The sequence below is a fragment of the Pipistrellus kuhlii genome, unplaced genomic scaffold (assembly GCF_014108245.1).
Source record: "Pipistrellus kuhlii isolate mPipKuh1 unplaced genomic scaffold, mPipKuh1.p scaffold_m20_p_2, whole genome shotgun sequence".
NCBI classification, from domain to species: domain Eukaryota; kingdom Metazoa; phylum Chordata; class Mammalia; order Chiroptera; family Vespertilionidae; genus Pipistrellus; species Pipistrellus kuhlii.
This window is the reverse complement of record NW_023425515.1, coordinates 47066980-47092172: the sequence shown is the minus strand read 5'-3', so window position 1 is coordinate 47092172 and position 25193 is coordinate 47066980. Positions and strand designations below refer to the sequence as shown.

Sequence of the window (25193 nt, the reverse complement as noted above, 5' to 3'; positions counted from 1 at the left end):
CCCGGGCAGGGGCGGGAGTGGCGGAGGGGCCGGCGGTGAGCTGTGAAAGGGGCGGTGAGCGCTGCTCCGGGTTCTAGGCGAGGCTTGGCCTCCCCAGCAGAGACGGGGGGAAGCGGCGGCGGCGGCGGCGGCCCTCGGGCCGGCTGGTGAGGTGATGGCGGCGCCGGCCCCGGGGGCTGGGGCAGCCTCCGGCGGCGCTGGCTGTAGTGGCGGCGGCGGCGCGGCCGGCGGCTCGGGCTCGGGCTCGGGGTCCGCGGGCACTGGGGGCCGGCTCCCCAGCCGGGTGCTGGAGTTGGTGTTCTCCTACCTGGAGCTGTCCGAGCTGCGGAGCTGCGCCCTGGTGTGCAAGCACTGGTACCGCTGCCTGCACGGCGACGAGAACAGCGAGGTGTGGCGGAGCCTGTGCGCCCGCAGCCTGGCCGAAGAGGCGCTGCGCACGGACATCCTCTGCAACCTGCCCAGCTACAAGGCCAAGGTGAGGGGGGAGCGCGGGGCCACGCCGCCGCCCCTGGGCCCGCTGTCCGTGCTGCCCGTCTCGGCTGGAGGCAGGCGCCTCGCTTCACCATCCCGCCTTCCCAGTGCGCCCGTCACTGCCTTCCCTCTCCTCTTCCCCTCCATCAACATCTCTTTGGATGGAAGTTCTGCTCCTTAACCCACTCTACTTCCGTGATACTTTTTAAAGGACCAGGTGGTATCGTTTCCATCACTCGTTCTACTTTTCATAGTCGTTCCCTTTAAAGACAGACCACCCTATTGTTGTTCCTTCAATACTCGCATCTTTTCTTCTTCTTTTTTTTTCTTCCTTTTTTCTTTCTCGGTGCCCTCTAAATAGGCTTTATTAGATCTTCCTGCTTTCGTATTTTGGTTTTCACGCTCACATTTCACCTAACCTTTCCCAAAATCTGATTTATAATCATTTTTTTCTTCTTTATTTTCACCCGGGTTCTCTAATTCTTTCTATGTTTCAGGCTTATAAGAGAGTGTGGTCCTGGGCATTCTGCTACCTGTCAGGATATCAGTCGGCATCGCTTAACCATCAAAACACTGCCTTGCCCCACTATTATTGGCTACTTCCTTGCCAACTTCTTCCTAGTTCCATCTTGATGGTGTGTCTCTTTAGTTCTGTTTGTCATAGAATTCCGGTTTTGTTGCATTTCCCCCCCCTCTTCCCTTAGCTTATTGTGCATATTCCTGCCTTCTTCATATGCAAATAAAAAAATGTCAAGTAACAGGTATAGTTGGGCTGAGAGGACACTGGCGCTCTGAGTTTGAGTAATGGAGAATTTGACCTAGGTAGGGAGATCAGGGAAGGCCTTCTTTCAAGAAACAATGATAAGCTGAGACTTGAAGGATAAGGATAGGTAAGCCAAGGAGTGAGAAGAACCTGCTAGGGGAGAACCTGCTGAGTATGAGGTATAAAAATACATCAGTGTGGCTGGAGTATGGAGAGCAAAAGTGAGGCAGGTTTGAGATAAGATGGGAGAGGTAGACTGGAGCTAAACTATAGGGAAGTCATTTTGAACTGTAAGCAAGAGGGGGTTAGGCGTGTGGGGATGGATGATATCAGCTTGCATTTTTTAAGAGGTTATTTCTAACTTCACTGTGGAGCACAGGTTGGAGGGAACCTTAGAAATATGGGTAGATCAATTAGGAAATAGGTAGTGGAGCAGGTGAAGAGAAATTAGGGAGAGATTTAGGAAGTAAAATCTACAGGACTTAGATGTGAATTAGGGGTGAGGAAGAGGGAGGTGCTAAGGATGACTCCTAGTTATCTGGCTTACATAACATAGGGATCACCTGGGCTAGATTTACAGGACTAAAAATGAGTTCAGTTTGGGTAGAATAGAATTGACTGTATTTGAGATATCCAAGAGATTTCAGATAGGCACCAGTTACAGTTTGGAGCTTAGAGGAGAGACTAAATTAAACAAAAAAAAAGTTTAATTTGATTGGATTAAAATAGTGGGCAATATGATTGTAAAGGTAAGCTGAAAAGAGCTATATCTTGGAGGTCCTTGAAATATAGCTTTGAGTCTATAGTTTGGGTTTTGTTATATATTTGGAAACCACATATGTTTCAATGGAGGAGTAATAAAATAAGAGCTGTGCTTTAGGAAAACTTGGCTATAAGATGAGTTGGAGAGGACAGGGGTTAGTGCCTAGATCGGAGATACTTACGTATATAGAACAGATGTATTAACAAGTGTATAGAGGAAGAAGGGGATGGTTGGGAGAGCTATTGCAGAGAACAGATCCACATAAGTGGACAGCTACTGACTGGCTGAGTGAGATGAGGAAGAAGGTAGAATCAGATAGGATTTCCAAGGAGCCTGGTAACTGAAAGAAGGATGGGAACAGGCTTGAAATATGTAAAACTGGAAAGTATTGGGAGCTGTCAGTCTATTTGGGATTTGTCTTTTTTTCAAAGTTCACATTTTCCATGTCACCTAATAGCATTAATTATTCCAGTCATACTTAGCATCTAACTATAATTTAAGTTTCAGACTTAGATCCTGAAGTAGGTCTTAAAGCTGTTAGCCATAATGTACAGTCCATGTTGTGCATGAGACTGGGGTAGGAATTACATATTATTTTATTTGTGTATTTTTCCATTTCTGAATTTTTGGTATCCATCTCTAAAAGATAAGGACAGTTAACATAGCACAATATCATTACATCTCTAAAGTATAAAGAAACTAACAGTAATTCCTTAATATAAAAGATGCAGTGTTCATATTTCCTATTGTCTCATAAATATAAATATTTATTTTTAATTTTCAGTTTATTTAATCAAGATTTATATAATGTTCCAATGGCAAACAGTTGACATGTCTCTTAAGGCTATAAATTCACCCTCCATCTCCCCACCTCTCATCCCTGCAACCTATTTGTTGAAGAAATCAGGTCCTGCCCTGGCTGGTATGCTAAGTGGTCAGAGTGTCGGCCGTTGGACCTAAGGGTCTCGTGTTCGATTCCTGGTTTAGGTCATGTACCTGGGTTGCGGGTTCAGACCTCGCGGCCTCATGCAGGAGGCAACCAATTGATGTGTCTCTCTCCATGTTTTCTCTCTCTCTCTCTCTCTCTCTCTCTCTCTCTCTCTCCTCTCCTCTCCTCTCTCTCTCCCTCTCCCTCTCCCTCTCCCTCTCCCTCTCCCTCTCCCTCTCCCTCCCTCCCTCCCTCCCTCCCTCCCTCCTCTCTCCTCTCTCTCTCTCTCTCTCTCTCTCTCTCTCCCCATCCTTCCCTCCTTTCACTCTCTCTCTCTCTCAAAAAAAAAAAAAAAAAAAAAAATCAATGGAAAAATATCCTTGGGTGAGAATGAACAAAAAAATACAAACAAACAATGTTGTCAAGCCCTGGCCAGTTTGGCTCACTTGGTTGAGTGTTGTCCCTTGAACCAAGAGGTCGCCGGTTGGATTCCTGGTCAGGGCACATGCAAGGGTTTCAGGCTGGATCCCCAGTGGGGTGTATGCATGAGGCAGCCGATTGATGTTTCTTTCTCTGCATCTCCCTTCCTCTATATCTAATATCAGTGAAAACATCTTTAAGAAATCGGGTAATTTACCATGTAGTTTCCCTTGGACTGAATTTTGCGTATTTTATTCCCATGGTGCTGCTTAACATGCTCTTCTTGTGTCTGTATTTCCTAGAGGTTTGATCAGTTTAGGTTAGATTAAACTTTTTGCAAAATAGTTTTTATTAGAATCAAGTGGTTAGGGTGTGTTCAGAATTGTGTTGTATGATGCAGACTATTGTGGGTAGGAGAGAGAGCAAGAGAAAAGTTAGGGAGATTGGATGATCTCAGTTAAGAATAGCTTCATGAAAATGGTAAGATTGGGGCTGATCTTAGAGGATATGTGGGAGGAGGAAAGCAGGTATGATATTATAGACAAGGAAAATTAACACAAAATTAGAAAGGAAAATAGGAGGAGCCAGATCTAGAAGGCTTTGAAAGCCAGACAGATGAATTTATAGTTGATATGGTCATCAATATGGAACTATCAAAGATTACTGAACTGGGATGAGATGTAATAAAGATGCTATTTTAGAAAGACAGGTCTGGCCCTGGCCAGTTTTTCTCAGTGGTTAGAGCATTGGCCCATGTACTGAAGAGTTGAAGGATCTATCCCAGTGAAGGACATGGACCTTGGTTCCTTGTCTGTGGGCTCAATCCTGGGCTCCAACCACTGTGGGGATGGCAAGCAATTACATCTGTTTCTCTCTCTGTCTCTCCCCCTCCCTTCCAGTCTCTAAAAATCAATGGAAAAGAAAGTATCCTCAGGTGAGGATTACCAAAATAAGTAAACTATTGACTTTTATGTGAGTTGGATTAGGTGACTTTTAAGGCCCTTTCTAATGCTGAAATTCTGTGATTCTGGAGTTGATTTCTCAGGTTAACTAAAACAATAAGTCCCAGCCTTAGGCTGCTTTTGGGTAGTTTGAACAAAGTAGAAAAAAAAATTTTTTTTAAGCCAGAAGCGAACACATATGTAATAGCTTAATCAATAAAGAAAATAAAAATAAATAAATAAAATAAAAGGAGGTGGGGGAAGCCAAATGCTTTAAATTATTAAAACATGAGAAATTGTTATTATTTATACAGAATAGCAGTTTTTATGCTATCTTTATTTTGGAAGTTTAAAAAAACTGGTAATTTCTGAAGGTTAACTAACCTTTCCTACCAGTAGAAGCTGTTCTTGAATAGCTATCTCTTTATAAGTTCTAGTGGTTGAATTTAGATGCTATCTAGGGGGATTATTTGATTTGGTAAAATGAGACTGGTGCTGTCTCAGTGTATGAGTAATATCTAGCCAGGAGACTGGGGATCTAATACCGTTTGTGGTTACTAAAATTTTTCATAAACTTTAGAGCTACTGTGACTAAGTTCTCTCTTTTACTTAAAATATTCTTTTTAGTTGTCAGGATTGCCAACATAAAAAACTATGCATCTCTTATTTTTTTTACATAAAAATAATTGAATATAAACTAGAGTAAATAGTTTAATGAACCTTCCTATACCTATTGCCAAGCCTTACCAATAATTAATTAATAGATAATCTAGTTTCGTGTTTACCCTACCCACTCCTACTCCAACCCTGGATATTTCAAAGCAGTTCCCAGATATCATTATGTTATGCATAAACATTTCAGTATCATCTTGGATTCTTATATATAATATATGGATTCTTATATATAATATATTTTGATATTTTAAGAAGTCTATTTGGAGAAATACCACGAGTTAGAATTTTGGTCAGAAATGAAACAGTTGGCGGTTGTTTTAAATGTTATATTAGTAGCCCATCCTAAAACTAGCAATTTTTTAAAATGTTTATTTATATTACTTAAAAATATGTAACTTTATTATTTAAAAACACATAGCCTGAGGTTTGGGTACTTTTAATTTTTATTTATTCCTCACCCAAGGATCTGCATTACTTTTAGAGAGAGAAGGGAGGGAAGCAGGGAAGAGGGGGTAGAGATAAAAAGAAAAACATAGATGTGAGACAGAACATCAATCAGTTGCCTCCCATACATGCCTTGACCAGGGATTGAATCTGTAACCTAGGTCTGTGCTCAAAGTGGGACTCGAACCCACAACCTTTCTGTGTACAGAATGACACTCCAACCGAGCCACATCGGCTAGGGCTAGGTACCTTTTAATAGTTAAGAAAAATCAAACTTCTCTTTTTTGGTCTGTTTTTTCATCTTTTCAGGTACGTGCTTTCCAACATGCCTTCAGCACTAATGACTGCTCCCGGAATGTCTACATCAAGAAGAATGGCTTTACTTTACATCGAAACCCCATTGCTCAGAGCACTGATGGTGCAAGGACCAAGATTGGTTTCAGTGAGGGCCGCCATGCATGGGAAGTGTGGTGGGAGGGCCCTCTGGGCACTGTGGCAGTGATTGGAATTGCCACAAAACGGGCCCCTATGCAGTGCCAAGGTTATGTGGCACTGCTGGGCAGTGATGACCAGAGCTGGGGCTGGAATCTGGTGGACAATAATCTACTACATAATGGAGAAGTCAATGGCAGTTTTCCACAATGCAATAATGCACCAAAATATCAGGTGAGAAACTAGGTATTTTCTTTAATGTGGGCCTTAATTTGTTTTAAATTTGCAAAATTTTATATAGTGGCTTTGTATGTCTTTTTTGGTAATTTTTTATTAAATAGTGTAACTGGCCTTTTTTTCTATTCTGATAAGTTTTTAGTATCTCAATATTTGTTTCTTTTTTTTTTTTTAAATATATTTTATTGATTTTGTACAGAGAGGAAGGGAGAGAGAGAGTTAGAAACATCGATGAGAGAGAGTCATCGATCAGCTGCCTCTTGCACACCCCCTACTGGGGATATGCCCGCAACCAAGGTACATGCCCTTGACCGGAATCGAACCCGGGACCCTTCAGTCCCCAAGCCGACGCTCTATCCATTGAGCCAAACCGGTCTCGGCTCAATATTTGTTTCTTAATACATATTTAACCTTGAGCAGTTCATCTTTGCTCTAAATCAGGCATTGGCAAACTTTTTCTGTACAGGGCCAGATAGTAAATATTTTAAGCTATTACAACTATTCAATTCTGTTTTTATAGCACAAGAGCAGCCATAAATAATATGTAAATGAATGAGCATAGCTGTGTTTCAATAAAATCTTATTTATAGGCTGTAGGCTAGATTTGGCTCAGGGGCCATAGTTTGCCAACCTTGTACTCTAAATTGTCATTTTTCCTTTAAGGCACCTCCAAATCTGCTTTTTCTAGACATCTCACCCCCATGAAATCACCTGTGTGCATGCATACACATATCCTCTGCTACTTAGTAATCTGTGGATTCAAAGCTCTGGATGTGTCAGTAATTTCTGTAAAGACTGGCAAGCTCAGGCAAACTTCTACATTTTAAAATTCTTTTCATCTTAGCCTTATATTTATGTTAGTTTAGGGTCAAAATTATAGTTCCTATTTGTAAAAGCTATATGATTCACATAGGTCTAAAACATAGTAATCTGATAAGAAATTATAAATTTTAAGGAGTTATAGATTGCTTATTTCAGGAAAACATGTGGCTTGAAAATTCTAGCCTCAGTAATAATGTCAAGGGAGGGATACTAAAGTAGAACTAAAAAATATATTGTTTCCTGAGGTTTTCTTTCATAGAATTCTTCACTGTGCTTTAAGGCTCTAAGAAGAGCATTTGGACTTTGGCTATAAAATCCTGTGACCAGCCTTGTGGTGATTTTGTAATGAAAAACTTTTGGTCTTTGTTTTTCAGAGAACATGCTCGTTATGATTTCAATTTTTTAAAATTTATTGAGACTTGGTTTAGTCCCAGAATATAATCTGTCTTGAAAGTTTTGCATGTGTGCTTGAAGGAAACATATATTCTGTTGTTGTATGGACTATTCCACAAATGACATTTTGGTCAAGCTGATTGTGTTCAATCTTCTATATCCTTACTGATTTTTCCTTCTACCTGTTCTATCATTTATTGAAGAGTAGTATTGAAATTTCCATTATACTTGCTAAATTTTTTTTTTTTTCATTTCTGTCAGTTTTTGCTTCTTGTATTTTGGAACTCCCTTAGGTGCACATACATACATACTTATCATTGTTATATCTCCCAGTTTGATTAGCTGTTATCATTATGAAATGACCTTCTCTGACTCTAGTGATAGCCCTTGTCTTTTTTTTATTTTTATTTTTTATTTTACTTTTAGAGAAAGAAAGGGAGAAGCTTAGAGAGATAGAAATAGCTATGAGAGAGAGACATGGATTGGCTGCCTCCTGCATGGCTCCTACTGGGGATTGAGCCCAAAACCCAGGCACATGCCCTAACTGGAAATCGAACCAGAGACCTCTTGGTTCATAGGTCGACACTCAACCACTGAGCCACACCAGGCAGGCAATATTGCTTTTCTTTAAGTCTATTTTTCTATTTTCTCTGATGTTAATGTAGCCACTCCAACTTTCTTTTCTTTTCTTTTTTTTTTTTTTAATATATTTTATTATTTTGTACAGAGAGGAAGGGAGAGAGATAGAGAGCTAGAAACATCGATGAGAGAGAGAGTCATCGACCAGCTGCCTCTTGCACACCCCCTACTGGGGATATGCCCGCAACCAAGGTACATGCCCTTGACAGGAACCGAACCCGGGACCCTTCAGTCCCCAAGCCGACGCTCTATCCATTGAGCCAAACCGGTCTCGGCAGCCAAACCGGTCTCAGCCCAACTTTCTTATACTTATTAATGCTTACTTTCTTGTGCAAGGTGCTCTTTTCCCCCATCCCTTTACTTTCTTTTCTTTCTTTTTTTTTTTTTTTTTTTAATTTATCTCTATTGTTGAAAGTATTATATATGTCCTCTCCCCTTGTTGACCTCCCTTCCTCCACTTCACTTCCTTCCACTCCCCAGGCCTTCCCTGCACTATTGTCTATCCATGGATAATGCATATATGCAGGTAAGTTCGTTGCTTAATCTCTTCCCACTCCCCCTCCCCACCACCACCACCACCTTTTCCAAAATAGGTCAGTCTGTTGCATGCTTCAATGTCACTGGATCTTTTTTGTTCCTCAGTTTATTTTATTAGATTCCACATATAAGTGAGATCATGTGATACTTGTCTTTCTTTAACTAGCTTATTTTGCTTAGCATAGTACTCTCCTGGTCCCTCCATACTGTCTCAAAGGGTAAGAGATACTTTTTATTTTTATTTTTTAATTTAATTTTATTTTTTATTTTATTTTTTTACTTTTACTTTAATTTATTTTGTGCTGAATTTTCTCCCGGGCCACAAGTTTTTGTTTCTTCAGTTTCTTCTGAGATATCTTCTTCTGTGCCACCTCCTCTTCCGGCTTGGGAACTATCTGCTCCTTCTCAGTGAGGATCATCTCAATGTGGCAGGGAGAGCTCATGTAGGGCTTAATACACCCGTGAGCCCTGTAGGTTCTACACCGCATCTTGGGCGCTTTGTTCACCTGAATGTGCTCGATGACCAGAGAGTCTACATCTAAACCCTTAAGTTCAGCATTGCTCTCGGCATTTTTCAGCATGTGCAGCAAAAATTCAGCACTCTTTTTGGGCCACCGACCTTGTGTCCAGCCCCACTGTTTTGCCTGGGCGCACCTATCAACGCCACCATTGTAACGACGTCCTTCAGATACTTGGTGGCTTTCCGAATATGCATGCCCTTGATGGCCTGGCCAGTTTCACGTGTGTTCTTAAAGTGAACGCGGAGATTGGACCCTCTCGATTTGCATGATTTTGTGGGGTTCTCTGGGTCTAGCGAATAGCGAACCATCTTCGGAGGTCACCTAGGGCCGCTTTGGGGGAAGAAGAGGACGATACTTTTTTTTTTATAGCTGCATAGTATTGCATGGTGTAAATGTACCACAGCTTTTTAATCCCTTTATCTACTGATGGGCACTTGGGCTGTTTCCAGATATTAGCAATTTTAAATAATGCTGCTATGAACATAGATGTGCATATATTCTTTCTGATTGGTGTTTCAGGCTTTTTTAGGATATATTCCTAGAAATGGCATCACTGGGTCAGATGGCAGTTCCATTATTAATTTTTTTTAGGAAACTCCACACTGTTTGCCATAGTGATTGGCTCATTCTGCATTTTCACCAGTGGTGTACCAGGACTCCTTTTTCTCCACATCCTTGCCAGCACTTGTTTGTTGAGGTAGTACCTCATTGTCATTTTAATTTGCTTCCCTGATAATTAGTGATGTTGAGCATTTTTTCATATGTCTCTTGGCCATTTGTATGTCTTCTCTGGAGAAGTGTCTATTCAGGTCTTCTGCCCATTTAAAATACATGTATATATATTATTGATTTCAGAGAGAAAGAAAGAGGGACGGGGAAGGGGGGGGGAGAGAGAGACAGAGAGAGAGAGAGAGAGAGAGAGAGAGAGAGAGAGAGAGATATCAATTATGAAAGAGAATCACTGATTGGCTGCCTCCTGCATGCCCCAAGCATGCAACTCAGGCATGTGCCCTGATTGGGAATCAGACTGTGACCTCCTGGTTCATGAGTTGACACTCAACCATTGAGCCACCCTGGCCACGCCCATTTTTTAATTGGGTTGTTTATCTTTTGTTCAGTTGTATGAATACTTCATATACTTTGGAAATTAACCCCTTATCAGATGTATCATTGCCAAATATGTTCTCCCATACAGTGGGTTCCCTTTTCAATTTGATGATGGTTTCTTTTGCTATACAGAAGCTTTTTATCTTGATGTAGTCCCATTTGTTTATTTTTTCCTTTGTTTCTCTTGCCCTGGGTGATATATCAGTAAAAATTCTGCTACATGAGATGTCTAATATTTTGCTGCCTATTCTTCTGAGATTTTTATGATTTCATGAGTTATATTTAAATCTTTAATCCATTTTAAGTTTATTCTTTTTAAAAATACATATTTTATTAATTCTTTACAGAGAGAAAGGGAGAGGGATAGAGAGTTAGAAACATCGATGAGAGAGAAACATTGATCAGCTGCCTCCTGCACACCCCCCACTGGGTATGTGCCCGCAACCAAGGTACATGCCTTTGACCAGAATTGAACCTGGGACCCTTGAGTCCACAGGCCAACAACACTCTATCCACTGAGCCTAACCGGTTAGGGCTAAGTTTATTCTTGTGTATGGTATAAGTTGGTGATCTAGTTTCATTCTTTTGTATGTATCTGTCCAATTACTCCCAACACCATTATTGAAGAGACTGCCTTGACTTCATTGTATATTCTTGTTACCTGACAAATTGTTTGCCTTCATTTCACTTAGTTCCTTTTCTGGCAATTCCTTCTTTTCTTTCATGTCAGGGTTGTTTCTTTGTCCTTATTTTTGCTGACCCTTTGTATTTTTTTCCATGTATTAGATCAAACTGTTATGGGTCCCAATGGGTTGGCCTTATGTACAATAGTAATTGTTTTGTGGGACCCAGTGATTCAGTAGCTTAGATTTCCTGAGCTGGATGCTCTAGGAATGTCCCTTGTGTGAGTTATTTGAATTCTGTTGTCATTGGGTCTTGAATGCTGTTGTTCTGTTCGTGAATGGAATCTCCTCTCAGGCTGGCTGACTGTGAGGTTCACCCCCAACAGCATTGTGCGAGCTCTAGTGGAGGTGCTGAAAGAACAGAACAAAACACAACAAAATAGCCCAAGCCAGTTTCTCAGTCATTAGAGCATTGGCCTGCAGAATAAAGGATCTCAGGTTCAATTCTGGTCAAGGGCATGTACCTCTGTTATAGGTTTGATTCCTGGCCCCAGTAGGGCACGTGCGGGAGAAACCAGTTGTGTCTCTCTCACATCGGTATTTCTGTCTCTGTCTCTCACCTTCCCGTCTATTCTCTCAAAATTCAATGGAAAAAAATATCCTTGAGTGAGGATTAACAACAGCAAAAAACACAACAAACAAAATAAAAACAAGGCCCCTACAAAAACAACAAAAGGAACCACAAAAGAAGAAAGAATTAGGTAAGAGAAAAGAGAGCAAGAATGATAGAAGAAAACAAAGAAAAAACATAAGGAGAAAAAAGGGAAAGAAAAATGAATATGAAAAGGCAGAGATAAAATAAAGAAAATCAGGATAGAGAATAGGGGAAGGATAATGGTATAAAAGAGAAAAGGAAGAAAAATATTTGAAAAGAAAAATAGAGGAGAGAGCAGATAGACTAAAAAATAAGAAAAGGAAAAAAGATGAGAAAGCAGGAGGAAAGGGAAAAAAATAAAAGGGAAGAGAAAAATTAAATATATGAAAGAGAAAATAGAGACTAAAATAATAACAAATAAATAAAGCAGAAAGAAAGATTTTTTGAAAACGGAAAAAAGAAAGTGAGTGGCATTCATCAGCAGAGATTAGTGCCTCCTGGGAGCTGCCTCTGGATTCTGCTTTTGTGATAATTGCAGCTCACTGTGTTGTCTGCCAACTCTGAGCTTCCTGGGAGGTACTTAGGTGCTAACCACTGTCAGAAACTCCGATATGGCTGTCAGCCAGCTCTGTGCTGGGGGGATGGGGGGGTCTCAGTATAGAAACAGTTACCCCTGCAGGCACCCCTGTCTGGGAGAAAGGTCCCCTCCACACACACTTCTTGCTCTGATGCCAGACAATCCAGTTGGACCCTATATGCTTCTAGATCTCCCTGAGATGTTGCCCTAGCGCTGGAACTCAGAGAGCCGACTGTAAGTTTGTGCACCTGCCCTTTAAGAGGAACTGCGGGGACTTGGGCAGCCTCTGTATCACTCCGGCACAATTCCTGCTGGTTTGTACAGCCCAAAGTTACAGGGACTTCTCTTCCCAGCTCTGGAACCCTGGGCTGGAGCTGGGATCCTTGCTCCTCACAGAAGGCCTCTGCAGCTGAGATATCCCTCCCATTTGGAAAAGCCACATGGGGGTGTGGGACCAGCCCATTTTGTCCCACCGTCCCTCTGTCAATCTCTGTGTTCTTTCTTCTTTACTTCTCTAGTTGTAAGACTTCCATTCAGTCAGCTTCCAAGTGGTTTTGAATGATTGTGGTTGTTTATTTTAGTTGTAATTTTGATGTGGTTGTGTAAGTGGTGAGTACTGCCCTTTACTTATGCCACCATCTTGGTTCTTTCTCTATTGACTGCTCCCCCCTTCCCCCCCAAATAGGAATTACACTTTCCTGTTTTCATATCCACCAAGGCTTTCTTGTTCTAGCAGGCAGTTAGCTTGTCTTAACTCAAACTGTAAACTGTCTCCCCCATAGTGTGCAGCAGCTAATGGCTTTGTTCAATTTTATTTTTTTACTTCTCATTGCTACTTTTTCAGCCTAGTTCCTTAGAGGTTTCCTCTGTATCTGTGTAATAAGAGCGGTCACACAAGAATTGGGCAGGGTTTATTCTCAGATTGTGGGGCTCATCCTCTTAGTGGCTCTGTTGCTTCTCGAGCGCCCACTCTAAAGTTCCAGTTACTCTATCATCTCCAAGTTTTGCCCTCTGACACCTGAAGCTAGTTAGACTTCTGCTTTCTGCTCCCTTTGCTGTGTGCATGCTATATGCTCAATCAAAGGTGAAGCAAAGGTGTAAATTTCACCAGGAGGGATACTGCCTTTTTTTCATCTTCTGTAAAATAGGGATAACATCTAGGATTGATATGCAAATAAAGCACACAACAAATACCCAACAAAATATTAACTTTTCATTTCTATATTTTTATTACTATTGTTCATGTTTTGTTGGTGGTAATGGTAATGATAATTAGGATGTGTTTAGGCCCATTAAATGGGTTGATGGGCAAAGGGAGGAAAAAAGCAGATGTAAGTAGTTATTTGTGATAAGAAATACAACAAAGGGAAGTATTAACAGCAGGTATTATCATAATTGGGAAGTATTAAATTGATATGTGTGTGTATATATATATGTATGTATGTATGTATATGTATGTGTGTGTGTGTGTATGTATATATATATGTATGACAGACCTGAGTTTGCTTCCCAGTAGTCACTTATTTAAAAACAAAAGAAAACACCTACATGGATGCATATTGAACATTATGCTAAATGAAATAAACCAGACACAGAAAGACAAATATTGTATGATTCCACTTATAACAGGCACCTAGAATGTTCATATTCATAGTCAGAAAGTAAAACATATGAGAAGAACAAAATGGGGAGTTATTTTTATTGAATACAGAGTTTATATTGGAGATGATAAAGTTTTGGGTATAGATAATGGATGGTTATACAACACTGTGAATATATTTGATCTCACTGAATTATATACACTTACAAATGGTTAAAAGTATAATATCGTTGTATATATTTTACTACAATAAAAAGTACATATCTATATATTGGGTCGGCAGCTAAGTAATTGCGGATTTTTTAAAGAAAATCAAAGACAATTTTTTCATGGAACTAAATAACTTTATTCTGTAATGTATTGCCCATTTTGATCAATGACCTTTTGCCATCTTTCAGGCAGCATCATAATCCCATGTTCAAAAAACTTCTGGTTTTTATTAGCAAAAAACTTAATCAGGTACGATTTGACATCATCATCATTATTGAAATTTTTACCATTCAAGGAGTTTTGTAAAGATCGAAACAAAAAGTAATCAGATGGTGCAAGGTCAGGACTATATGGTGGATGTGGCAAAACATCCCAACCAAGCTCCATTAATTTTTGCCGAGTGACCAAAGATGTGTGTGGCCTTGCATTGTCATGATGGAATACAACACCTTTTCGATTTGTCAATTCGGACCGCTTTTCTTCAACTGCATTGTTTAATTTCGTTAGTTGTTCAATGTAGACATCAGAATTGATCGTTCGGTTGGGTGGTAAGAGTTCAAAGTAGACAATTCCTTTGTAATCCCACCAAACTGATAACAAAACCTTCTTTTGATGAATATCAGCTTTTGATGTTGTTTGAGTTGGTTCACCTGGCCTGCTCCACAATCTTTTCCGCTTGATATTGTTGTAAACAACCCATTTTTCATCGCCAGTTATCAGTCGTTTTAAAAATGGATCATTTTCATTACGTTTCTTTAGCAAATCGCAGCTGCTAATGCATTGCGTTAACTGTGATTCTTTCAGTTCGTGAGGAACCCATGTATCGAGTTTTTGAACATAGCCAAGTTGCTTTAAGTGATTTTCAATGCATGTATGTGATACATGAAGCTTCTCTGCAATCTCACGTGTTGTACTGTGACAGTCCGAATTGATTATTGCTTTGATTAGGGCGTCATCAACTTCAACTGGACGACCAGAGCGTTTTTCAACTTTGAGTGAAAAATCACCAGAACGAAATTTGGCAAACCAATTTTGACACTGCCGTTCTTTTAAGGCTTCGTCACCATAAACAGCACATAACTTTTTATGAGCTTGCGATGCGTTTTTCCCTTTGCGGAAATAAAAAAGCAAAATATGACGAAAATGTTCCTTTTGATTTTCCATTTTTCAACGAACGCCAAACGAAAACTACAAAACAGATCAAAAAACTTTTTTTACTGATTAACAGCTGAATAGCCAACTATCAAATAACAAAATGTGTTTTACATTTGTACTACGTCTGCAAACCTAAAAATTCAACTGAAGCTATATATGTGTGAAACACGCAATTACTTAGTTGCCGACCCTATATATATATAAGCCCAAGCGACCGTTTGACTGGTAGCTATGACGTGCACTGAGGGTGGGGCAGTGTATATATATATATTGTGTGTGTGTGTGTGTGTGTGTGTGTGTGTGTGTGTGTGTATATATATATATACACACACACACACACACACACACACACATACATACATATACATATACATATACATATATATATATATTTTTTTTTTTTTTCTTTTTTTTTTTCAGAGAGGGAGAGGTAGAAACATCAGTGATGAGAGAGTATCATTGATTGGCTGCCTCCTGCATGCCCCACACTGGGGATCAAGCCCGCATCCCAGGCATGTGCCCTTGACCAGAATCAAACCTGGGACCCTTCAGTTCATAGGCCAACACTCTGTCCACTGAGTCAAACCAGCTAGGGCAAGGTGCATATTTTTTATGGATGAATAATACCCGTGTATCTGTGTGTGAATACTTTAGTAATTTGAAAAGATTACTTAGATAGCCTTTTTTGAGTAAAATATGATACCAAGTTATAGATTTTAGTGATATCCTTCTTAAGAAAAGCCTGGAAACAAAGAGTAAATAAGATTAGAGGACAGTTCTAGGGGATATTTGAATTTTCAGTATTAAATGTATATTCCATGTAAGTCTTAACTAAAAACAAGTCAAGCAGTTATGATAAAATTGATATATATTCTTCTATATGTTTCTCCCTATCTAGAAATCTTCTCTTTTGGTTTTTCTAGATAATATATCCTATCTAATAAAGGGAATATGCTAATTGACTCTCATGCCATTGCAAAGATGATGGCACCCACAGCCACTAAGGAAGGAATATGCTAATTGGCTGTCCGTTCTCAAATATGGCGGCACCCACAGCCAACAATAAGGGAATATGCCAATTGACTGTCACACCCTCAAAGATGGTGATGCCTACAGCCAATAAAGAGGGACTATGCTAATTGACTGCCCACCCTCAGAGATGGCGGCGCTCACAGACACAGATGGTGGCACCCAGTCCCCTCAGCCTTGCCAAGGTGGCTCCTGCCTATCTCCAGAGCCCCCCAGTCCTCTCAATCCCCCAGCTGCCCAGGACCAGCCCAAGGTGCAGGCAAGCCTCGGATGGCAACTGCCCAGCCACCCAGGGTCACCCAAGGCTCAGGTAACCAGGGCCGGCCGAAGCTTGTGCTGCCGGCAGTGGCAGCAGCAGAGGTGTGATGGGGCGTCACCTTCCCCTGATCGCTGGGTCAGCCCCCAACCCTGAGGGCTCCCAGACTGAGAGGGGGCAGGCCGGGCTGAGGGATACCCCCCCCCCCCGTAAGAATTTTCATGCACTGGGCCTCTAGTTCTTAATATTTTCAGCCTGTTCATTTGTATTATGTTTCTATTAGCTATGCACTTTGTGGGGTTTTTTCTCTCTAATCTTTTGATATCTGTTTGCAGATAGGAGAAAGAATTCGAGTCATCTTGGACATGGAAGATAAGACTTTAGCTTTTGAACGTGGATACGAGTTCCTGGGGGTTGCCTTTAGAGGACTTCCAAAGGCCTGCTTGTATCCAGCAGTTTCTGCCGTGTATGGCAACACAGAAGTGACTTTGGTTTACCTTGGAAAACCTTTGGATGGATGACAGTGGCTTTCTTGGGATGAAAGACAGAGTAGAGGAGATATCTGCTTGTGGAAAGTAAAATCATGAAGTGACAGTGTCATGCATGCATGTCCAAGAAACATCCTGAAAAACACATGAAAATGTTAACTGTAGAAGCAACTCTACAGCAAAGATAATCTTAATGTTTCCTCTTTCTACTGGGCCAGAAAAATCCTCAGGGTTGCAGTTGGTTGAGTGGGCAGTTGACATATGCATGTTGCAACAGAATTTGTCTCTAAGCAAGCAATGTGTTATTTCCAACTTTTAAGGTGAGATCTTAGAGATGCTGTAAAAGGGATAAGAAGGAAATAGCAAGATTTTAAAGTAGTGTGTTTATGAAGAAAGACTGGTACTGTTTTACATCTGCCTGTTTTGTTTTGTTTTCAGACCCTTTTCCCCCCAGCCAGCTTGACTATTAGAAAAGTATGAAACTGGTTGGGTTTTATTTAATATTTTTAATATATTGAGAAGCATGGTCTGCTTGGACTGCACTTCTCTAACAGTGAGATGTAAAATTGTGCAGCTATTTTAAAAGTTGTATGTACAGTATGTGTGTAAAAACAACAGGACAGAAGGGTTGCTTTGTTCTAGTTCAATTTCTTGAAAACCACTACATGGTACAAAATTAAAATAACATTAAGGGACAATTAGGTAACTACAAGGAAGAGGATTTTAAGAGGAGTTGTGTTGTATTGGCTCATTTTGTGTTAGATTTTTGGTTTACAGCTTTCATAACTATTATAGTCCTTTTTTAATTATCAAAATTATAAAAATATTTTAATATACTGGATAAAGATTGAGGGGGGCGGCAAATTTCTTTCAAATTATACATATAATAATGTCCACCTTATAGTATCTGGGGTTTTTTTGTTTTTTGTTTTTCTTTTTTTGGCCTTCTGAGAAAGTGTCTCATAAAACACAGAATATTGGCATTTGCTCTTGTAGGCCTCAAATATGAAAGCTGTTAGTCACAGATCTTAGGGAAAGAATTGATTAATGGTCCTTTTATTTTGTAACTTTATACTGCTGTAGATATTATAATTTTTTTAAAATTTTCATATTGTTTACAACGTGCAACAATCTAAGCCTCAAACTCTTCATTGGGTTATCAAGAAAATGTTTACTCACCCACCTGGAACAGTGCCAACCTGAACCTAGGTTAAGAATGTTCTTAATCTTATTGTAGATAATTGCCCCCATGGGACTTGAAATAAAACACCTTATGCTGAAAACTTCAGGTTGGCAATATTTTGAAGGTTTCATTGTAGAAGAACATAAAATTAATTTCTATTCAGAATTTTTGACTAATAATCAATTTCACTAATACTCTTTCAAATCTAACATATATGATTTGATATTTTCTTTTGTTAGAAGAGAAACGAGCATCTTTCTGTATGAAAGTATATATTGTATGGTTTCAGATAAATCTTTGTGACTAAGGCAAGTGGAATCTTTGTACTTTTTTAGGTTATGGTTGTATGTATATTTTGTCTTAAGTCTAATAAAATTAGGGACAGTAAGCAGCAGGCTGGGGGTCTTGGGTTGCTGCTTGAGAGTTAAAGGTTATCAATATCCTATGAAGCAGGGGATTTCAGTCATGAACAAAGATTTATTTTTATCACGTGACAGGCTTACAAATATTTGTTGTGTGTTTGATATGTTGCTTAAAGATAAAATCTGTTACAGATTCTTTTCCATTCCCATGTCAAGAAGAAACCTGGAAACCATTTTCAATAGTACAAAGCAAAATTATTTTACATATATTAAAGAGTATAGATGCTACATAAATTGATTTTTCTTGCTATGGAATGAATCAATTTGGTAAAGTGTTTAAAATTTAATTAAAGAAGACAACTGGTCAGGATGAAAATTGAATTAGTTAGAAAATTTAAAAATCCTTTAAATACTTGTTTCTTTTTCAGATTGTGATACAGCCAATTCTAAGAGCTTTGTTTTGTTTATAACTTCTGTTTTGACTTAGTAAACATTTATTTTGTAACAAACTTTTGAAGGTGCTGAATGGAAAACAGAAACACATGGTTATTGCATATCAAACCTAGAATTAAATAATTGCCTAAATATTTAATAACAAGCTATTCTTATCTCAAAGATTTAAATTCACTAATATCCCATTTGCAAATTTTATAAAATGGAGATTCATAGCACAAGAATTGGGGGAATGAAGAGCCTTCATTTATAACCTGGTAAATGAATTTGTTACTGGAGACCAATAGTAGCTGTACAGAATAGTAAAACTATTACAATGTTCAAGGAAATGGAATCTTTTTTCATTGGTGCTGAGCAGTTAAGTAGAATAAGGTATCTAAACCAGTAGTCTCAACCTCAGCTGTATTTTAGAATCATGTTTATTGAAAATGTTGATATTTGGTCTCATACCCTAAGATTTTGATCTTGGTCTGGGATATGACATTGCCATAAGGATTAAAATAATTCTAGATGATTTTCAAATATGTTGTCAATTTGGGTTCAAAATTAATGTTTAAGTTTTCTCATCTGCCAAAAACAAACAAAATCCTTGCTCCCTCTCTTCATTACCTTACACGAATATTGAGGGTAGAGAAAATAATGTCAAAAGGCTTGTATGATGGATAAGGGGTGCTATTGAAAGACAAAGTAGTAGTTGTATTTCAACTGAAACTTTGGCAGGAAAAATGTGTAACTGAATTTGCTTTGTTGACTTGAGAAACCAGGAGCATTCTCTAGCTCTTTAGTGAAGCATGCAGATGTGTAAGCAGACATTACTGTTACTCTCATTCATACTATGGAATTCTGTCATACTTGAGATAGGCAGTTTTCATTATCTGCTTTTACATAGGAAAGAAGAAATATTAAGACTTAAAGTCTGTAATGGTGAATGGCTTATAATTAAAACATTTCATACAAAGAAATCTGTGGTTAGTATATATCATTTCACTGTTGCCATTTTTTTTTCATCATCTCACTTTAGAATGTTAAGCCATTTATTTCATCTCCATTTTATTCATGTAAGTTTAGGTTTAGACTTGAGAAAGCACCTAAAGCAAGAAGGTTTTGCCCAGTTGAATACTTAAAAGTCATGGCTCAATAATTAGGCATCTTCTGCAATTCAAATATGGTTTTACCTGGGAAAGAGTTTAGGAAATAACAGAGTACTAAACCATATTGTAGGTATAATTAACTTTTAATTTAAGTACCCCAATGCTGTTTTTGATCATTTTAAAAAACGAGCAGTTTGAAGAGATAGACACGTAAGGAGTTTTAAATTAGCATTGAGAAGATTACACCCCAGAAATCAAGGCCACCACATTCAGAACCACTTTGAAGCCTTCTTTGAAGGACCAGTCCATCCCCAATTAAAATACTATCCTCACAAAGCATTCCTCAGTTGCAATAGCAGAATGTAATCTCTTCTTCCTTGAAATTCCCCTATTTTTATATTTTATCTATACTTAAGCTGTATTATTTTATACCTCGTATAAATTTATTTATATTTATTGATTATTTGTTGGTGTCTTATCTCCCCTGAACATCTTAGGACAGGATCACTGATGGACTCTTCATGTCCACATCATCTCAGTCCAATAGGCAGGTGCTTGCATATTTGCTGAAGTAACATATAAAGAACTTTGTAGGAAGACAAAAATTACTCTGAAGTTATAGTCTACAGTAACAAAGATAGACGAGAAATTCTGTATCCTGTCCAAGTGAAGCACAAAGGAAAATGATGCAACTCTGAGGCTAATAAGGAAGAAATAATGACTGTGAACATTTTAGCCATTTCCCTTTATTCTTAAATATTGGTAAACTCTGATTTTTAGTTCTTGGTGTAGATTTAATATTTGTTTAGAATTAAAATTCTGTATTTTAATTTTTGAAATCCTGTTATTTTGCTTTGGTTTCATAATAAAAAGTTAAAAAAAATTTACCACCTGTGATTGCTTACGTTTAAAACAAAGAACTTCTTTGTACATTAGTCAGAAAGAAAAACGGGAACCTTAAACCTAATGGGATTTACCTACAAATTCCATGGCGCTTAATACTGGGATCTACTTTTCCCATGTTTAGAGTGGAACGTAGATAGGGAATAGTAATTCACTAGGATCCTGTTCACCTACTGTCTCTATCCCCAGCTAACAGTTGTTTGACAATGTGGTAGTTTGCCAAGAGTAAAAAGAGACTGGCATGGCTGAACAAATGGCTCCTGCGATCCAAAATCTTATGAGAGAATCAGTTGATCATGTTGCTCAAAGTTGCTTGATGTATTAATATGCTAAAATTTATGCAAAGGGTTTTAATTTTCTTCAAGAAAAGTGTAAGACTTCTGTGTCTTTTTGTTCAGGGATAGCTTTACCAGTCTGTTGTCCTATTTTCTTTTTTGGATCCTCCCCCGAACCGTTTGCTTTATATTTAATGTATTCATTAAAATATTGTTGAGAGCAATGTGTTCTCTTTATAGTTTGTTAATAGAAGCAGTCCCTCAAGACTTAAGATTTTTATTATTCAGCTTGTATGTTTTGGAGCGACACAAGAAATAAGAATCTTTTAGGGAGTTTTCCTTAGATCATCCTATTGATAGTCCTTACTTTCTGTTTCTTTTTAAACAAGAAAAAAGAGAAATCCTGCCTATCCTATGGTATGATACTTAATAAGTTATATTTCTGGTCCCTCTCTTCCCCTACAAATAAAGTGGTCGATGACAGTAATGATGATTTGAGATTCCATCTCCCTTGAGGAAAATCTTTCTGAAATAATATGATGATGATTATAAATATGAATTTATTGCTGATTTCCATACACCTGGTGTGATTCAGTGTTTTTTTAAATTTATTTTTAATTTTTATTTATTTTTTAAAATATATTTTATTGATTTTTCACAAAGAGGAAGGGAGAGGGATAGATAGCTAGAAACATCGATGAGAGAATCATTGACCAGCTGCCTCCTGCACACCCCCCACTGGAGATGTGCCTGCAACCAATGTACATGCCCTTGACCGGAATCGAACCTGGGACCTTTCAGTCTGCAGACCGACGCTCTGTCAACTGAGCCAAACCGGTTTCGGCTTAATTTTTTTTTATACATTTTTTTTTTTTTAAATTTCAGAGAGGAAGAGAGAGATAGTAACATCAATGATGGGGGAGAGAATCATTGATTGGCTGCATCCTGCATCCTGCCTACTGGGAATTGAGCCCACAGTCCAAGTACATGCCCTTGACCAGAATTGAACTCTGCACTTCAGTCCACAGGTCGATGTTCTATCCACTGAGCAAAACCGGTAGGGCTGTGGCTCAGTGGTTGGACGTCAACCTATGGATCAGAGGTCATGGTTTGATTCCTGGTCAGGGTACCTGCCTGGGTTGAGGATGCAATCCCCAGTGTGATGGGAGTGCAAGAGGCAGCTGTTCAATAATTGTCATTAATGTTTCTATCGCTCTAAAATCAATTAAAAAATACATATTTTAAAAATGCTGATTTCCAAAGTTAGATTAGAGGCCTATTGAAATGGGAATAGGCCCAATATTTTTGCTTATTTTAATGTAACTAACTTGTCACATTCCCCAAGCAATGTTTTAAAGGTCTTTTATTGATCTGGGCCCCTTTATAGATCACTTTATCTTTGAAGGAAAGAATACTTGGAATGAGAGAAAGACAATTCATGACCAAATTCCCCAGGGCAGTGAAGAGCATGGATGGATGGCTACTTGCTGAAAGGCACATTGTTTTTTGTTTTTGTTTTTAATATATTTTATTGATTTTTAATATATTTTATTGATTTTTTACAGAGAGGGATAGAGAGTTAGAAACATCGATGAGAGAGAATCATCGATCAGCTGCCTCTTGCACAACCCCCACTGGGGATGTGCCCACAACCAAGGTACATGTCCTTGACCGGAATCGAACCCGGGACCTTTCAGTCCGCAGGCCGACGCTCTATCCACTGAGCCAAACAGGTTTCTGCTGAAAGGCACATTGTTAAGGGACACTGGCAGCATTTAGGTTTGGGGAGCAGCCAAAGGCGTCCATTTTTCCAAGCACAATCTGGGAATAGTGATTTTAAGCACCTATGGGTGGAGCCACATGGGATGAATAGTGACTCCCTATACCACTCTGGACTTTAGGTGGCCGTAGCTGAGCCAAAGCTTCTGAAATTGTGAGGATCTCCCTACCCACTCAGCTGCTAGTCACCCACTTAGTAGGTTGTAGGTTAGAAGAATGAAAGAGCAGAGAAGGTAATTCATAATTCACTAAATATTTTAAAGCACTTATATGTACCAGGATTTTGCCAAGTCTTAGGTATGACAAAAACCCAAAATGGTCTAGTATTCTAAAGTTGTTCACAAGCTAGTGAGAGCAAATATGGAAATAAACTACCATGAAACAGTGGAATGGTTGCATTAATGGAGCATAGAGAGAGGGAGTATTTAACTTAACCTGGAGTGATACTTAAACTAGAGCCTTAGAAGACGAGGAGTTAGGTCAGATCTACCATTCTAGGCAAACGGGAGAGCAGCAGGATCAGTGACAGGGAGGCATAAGTATATCCAGTATGTTTGGAAATGGTGCATCCTGGAAGAGTGATGGGGAAAGAAGGAGCAGGAGGACTGGGGCCAGATTAAAATTGTCATGTGAAGGAGTTTGAGTTTTATTCTATTTTTCATGGGAAGCCAAAGGTTTATTTTATTTTATTTTATTTTATTTTATTTTATTATTTTATTTCAGAGAGGAAAGGAGAGAGAGAGAGAGAGAGAGAGAGAGAGAGAGAGAGAGAGAGAGAGAGAGAGAGAGAGAGAGAGAGAGAGAGAGAGAGAGAAACCTCAATGATGAGAGAGAATATGATTGGCTGCCTCTGGCATGTCCCTACTGCGGATTGAGCCCAAAACCCTGGCTGTGCCCTTGACTGCCCTTGACCAGAATAGAACCCAGGACCCTTCAGTCCGAAGGCTGCTCTATCCACTGAGCCAAACCAGCTAGGGCAAGGCCAAAGGATTTTAGTGATGACATGGCATGATCACTGGTATTTTTCAATGATTACTCCAGCTGTACATGACAGTAATAGAAAGATGGAGGATGAGTCGAGAGGTCTAGGCAGAAAATGATGAGGACCAAAACTACAATAGGATCACCATAAGAATGTAGAGAAAGGACGTATTTAAGAGATATTCAAGAAGATAAATGGACACAATTTGTATATAGATGAGGCATTTTGTGTGTGTGTGTGTGTGTGTGTGTGTGTGTGTGTGTGTGTGTGTATACATTTGGGAGAATATCAGTATGCTTTATTAATATAGGGAACTGAGAAACAGGAATGGATTGGAGTAGGAGGTCATGTGTTCAGTTTTGTCCATGTTGAACCTGAGGTAGAAATACTCAAAAGTGTTGGAATTAAGTCAGGGGTTAAGGAAGGATTTAGCCAATAGGCCACTAAACAGCAAGTGCCAGCTGCTGCTGATGTGTTCTCTCCTCACTTGTTCTACCTTCTCCACCAGACTCTACTGCTCAGGGGCAGACAGAGAGGATGTGCCTGGAGAACATGGAAAGGACAATGACTGCCCCTCTACCTGGTGACTTGGGTTTTGCTTTTTGTCTTAGTTCTCATACCCTACACCTCTGAGTAACAATCCTAACACTTAAATATTTCAAATGCCTCTTGAACTTTTTTGGGAGAGCTCAGTAATTTTCTAGCATTTTGGTTCTAAGGTAAGATCAGAAGAGTTACTACTGATCAGGAGTCACAGGCTCTACATCCTAGCAGTGTTGCTAGATGACATGATTCCTGAGCAGATATCTTCCCTTCTAGGGCTGTTTCCCTATCTACTTAAAAGAGGCTGACCCAGCTCAGTGGTTCTCATTTTGGGATGCCCATTAGACTAATCTGAGTTTTAATTTTTAAAAACAGCTTAATTGAGATATAATTGGCATACAATTATATCTCATTTTTTCAATGATTACTCCAGCTGCACAAGACAGTAATAGAAAGATGGAGGATGAGTCGAGAGGTCTAGGCAGAAAATGATGAGGACCGAAACTAAGATCATAAGGTGTAGAGAAAAGATGTAGAGTGTACAATTTTATAAGGTTTTTTAAAAGTAGATTTTTATTGATTTCAGAGAAGAAGGGAGAGGGAGGGATAGAAACATCAACGATGAGAGAAAATCATTGATTGGCTGCCTCCTGCACGTCTGGCACTGGGGACAGGCCCAAAACCCAGGCATGTAACACCCCTCCCCCCCTCCGACCTGAATTGAACCTGGGACCCTTCAGTCTGCATCAAGATGGATTTTAAAAGATAAGATGCCCAGACAAATTTGATGGGATATGGTCATGGTTGGCAAACTCATTAGTCAACAGAGCCAAATATTAACAGTACAATGATTGAAATTTCTTTTGAGAGCCAAATTTTTTAAACTTAAACTATATAGGTAGGTACATTGTTATTAACTTAATTAGGGAACTCCTA

General features: G+C 39.2%; 1 protein-coding gene and 1 pseudogene across 2 annotated transcripts; one reads left to right on the top strand and one right to left on the bottom strand.

Moving 5' to 3' along the window:
- The first annotated feature begins 8 nt into the window (after positions 1 to 8).
- Positions 9 to 20662, top strand: FBXO45 (F-box protein 45). The gene is made up of 3 exons (XM_036444626.2): positions 9 to 475; positions 5715 to 6071; positions 16534 to 20662. Exons 1-3 carry the CDS (start codon positions 155 to 157, stop codon positions 16717 to 16719), a joined length of 864 nt encoding a protein of 287 aa, XP_036300519.1. The 5' UTR covers positions 9 to 154; the 3' UTR covers positions 16720 to 20662.
- On the bottom strand, positions 8732 to 24479 carry LOC118722745 (annotated as a pseudogene). The gene is made up of 2 exons (XR_004989110.2): positions 24437 to 24479; positions 8732 to 9307 (listed from the first exon to the last, which is right to left on the bottom strand). The product of XR_004989110.2 is annotated as a 60S ribosomal protein L17-like (transcript).
- Positions 24480 to 25193: the final 714 nt, after the last annotated feature.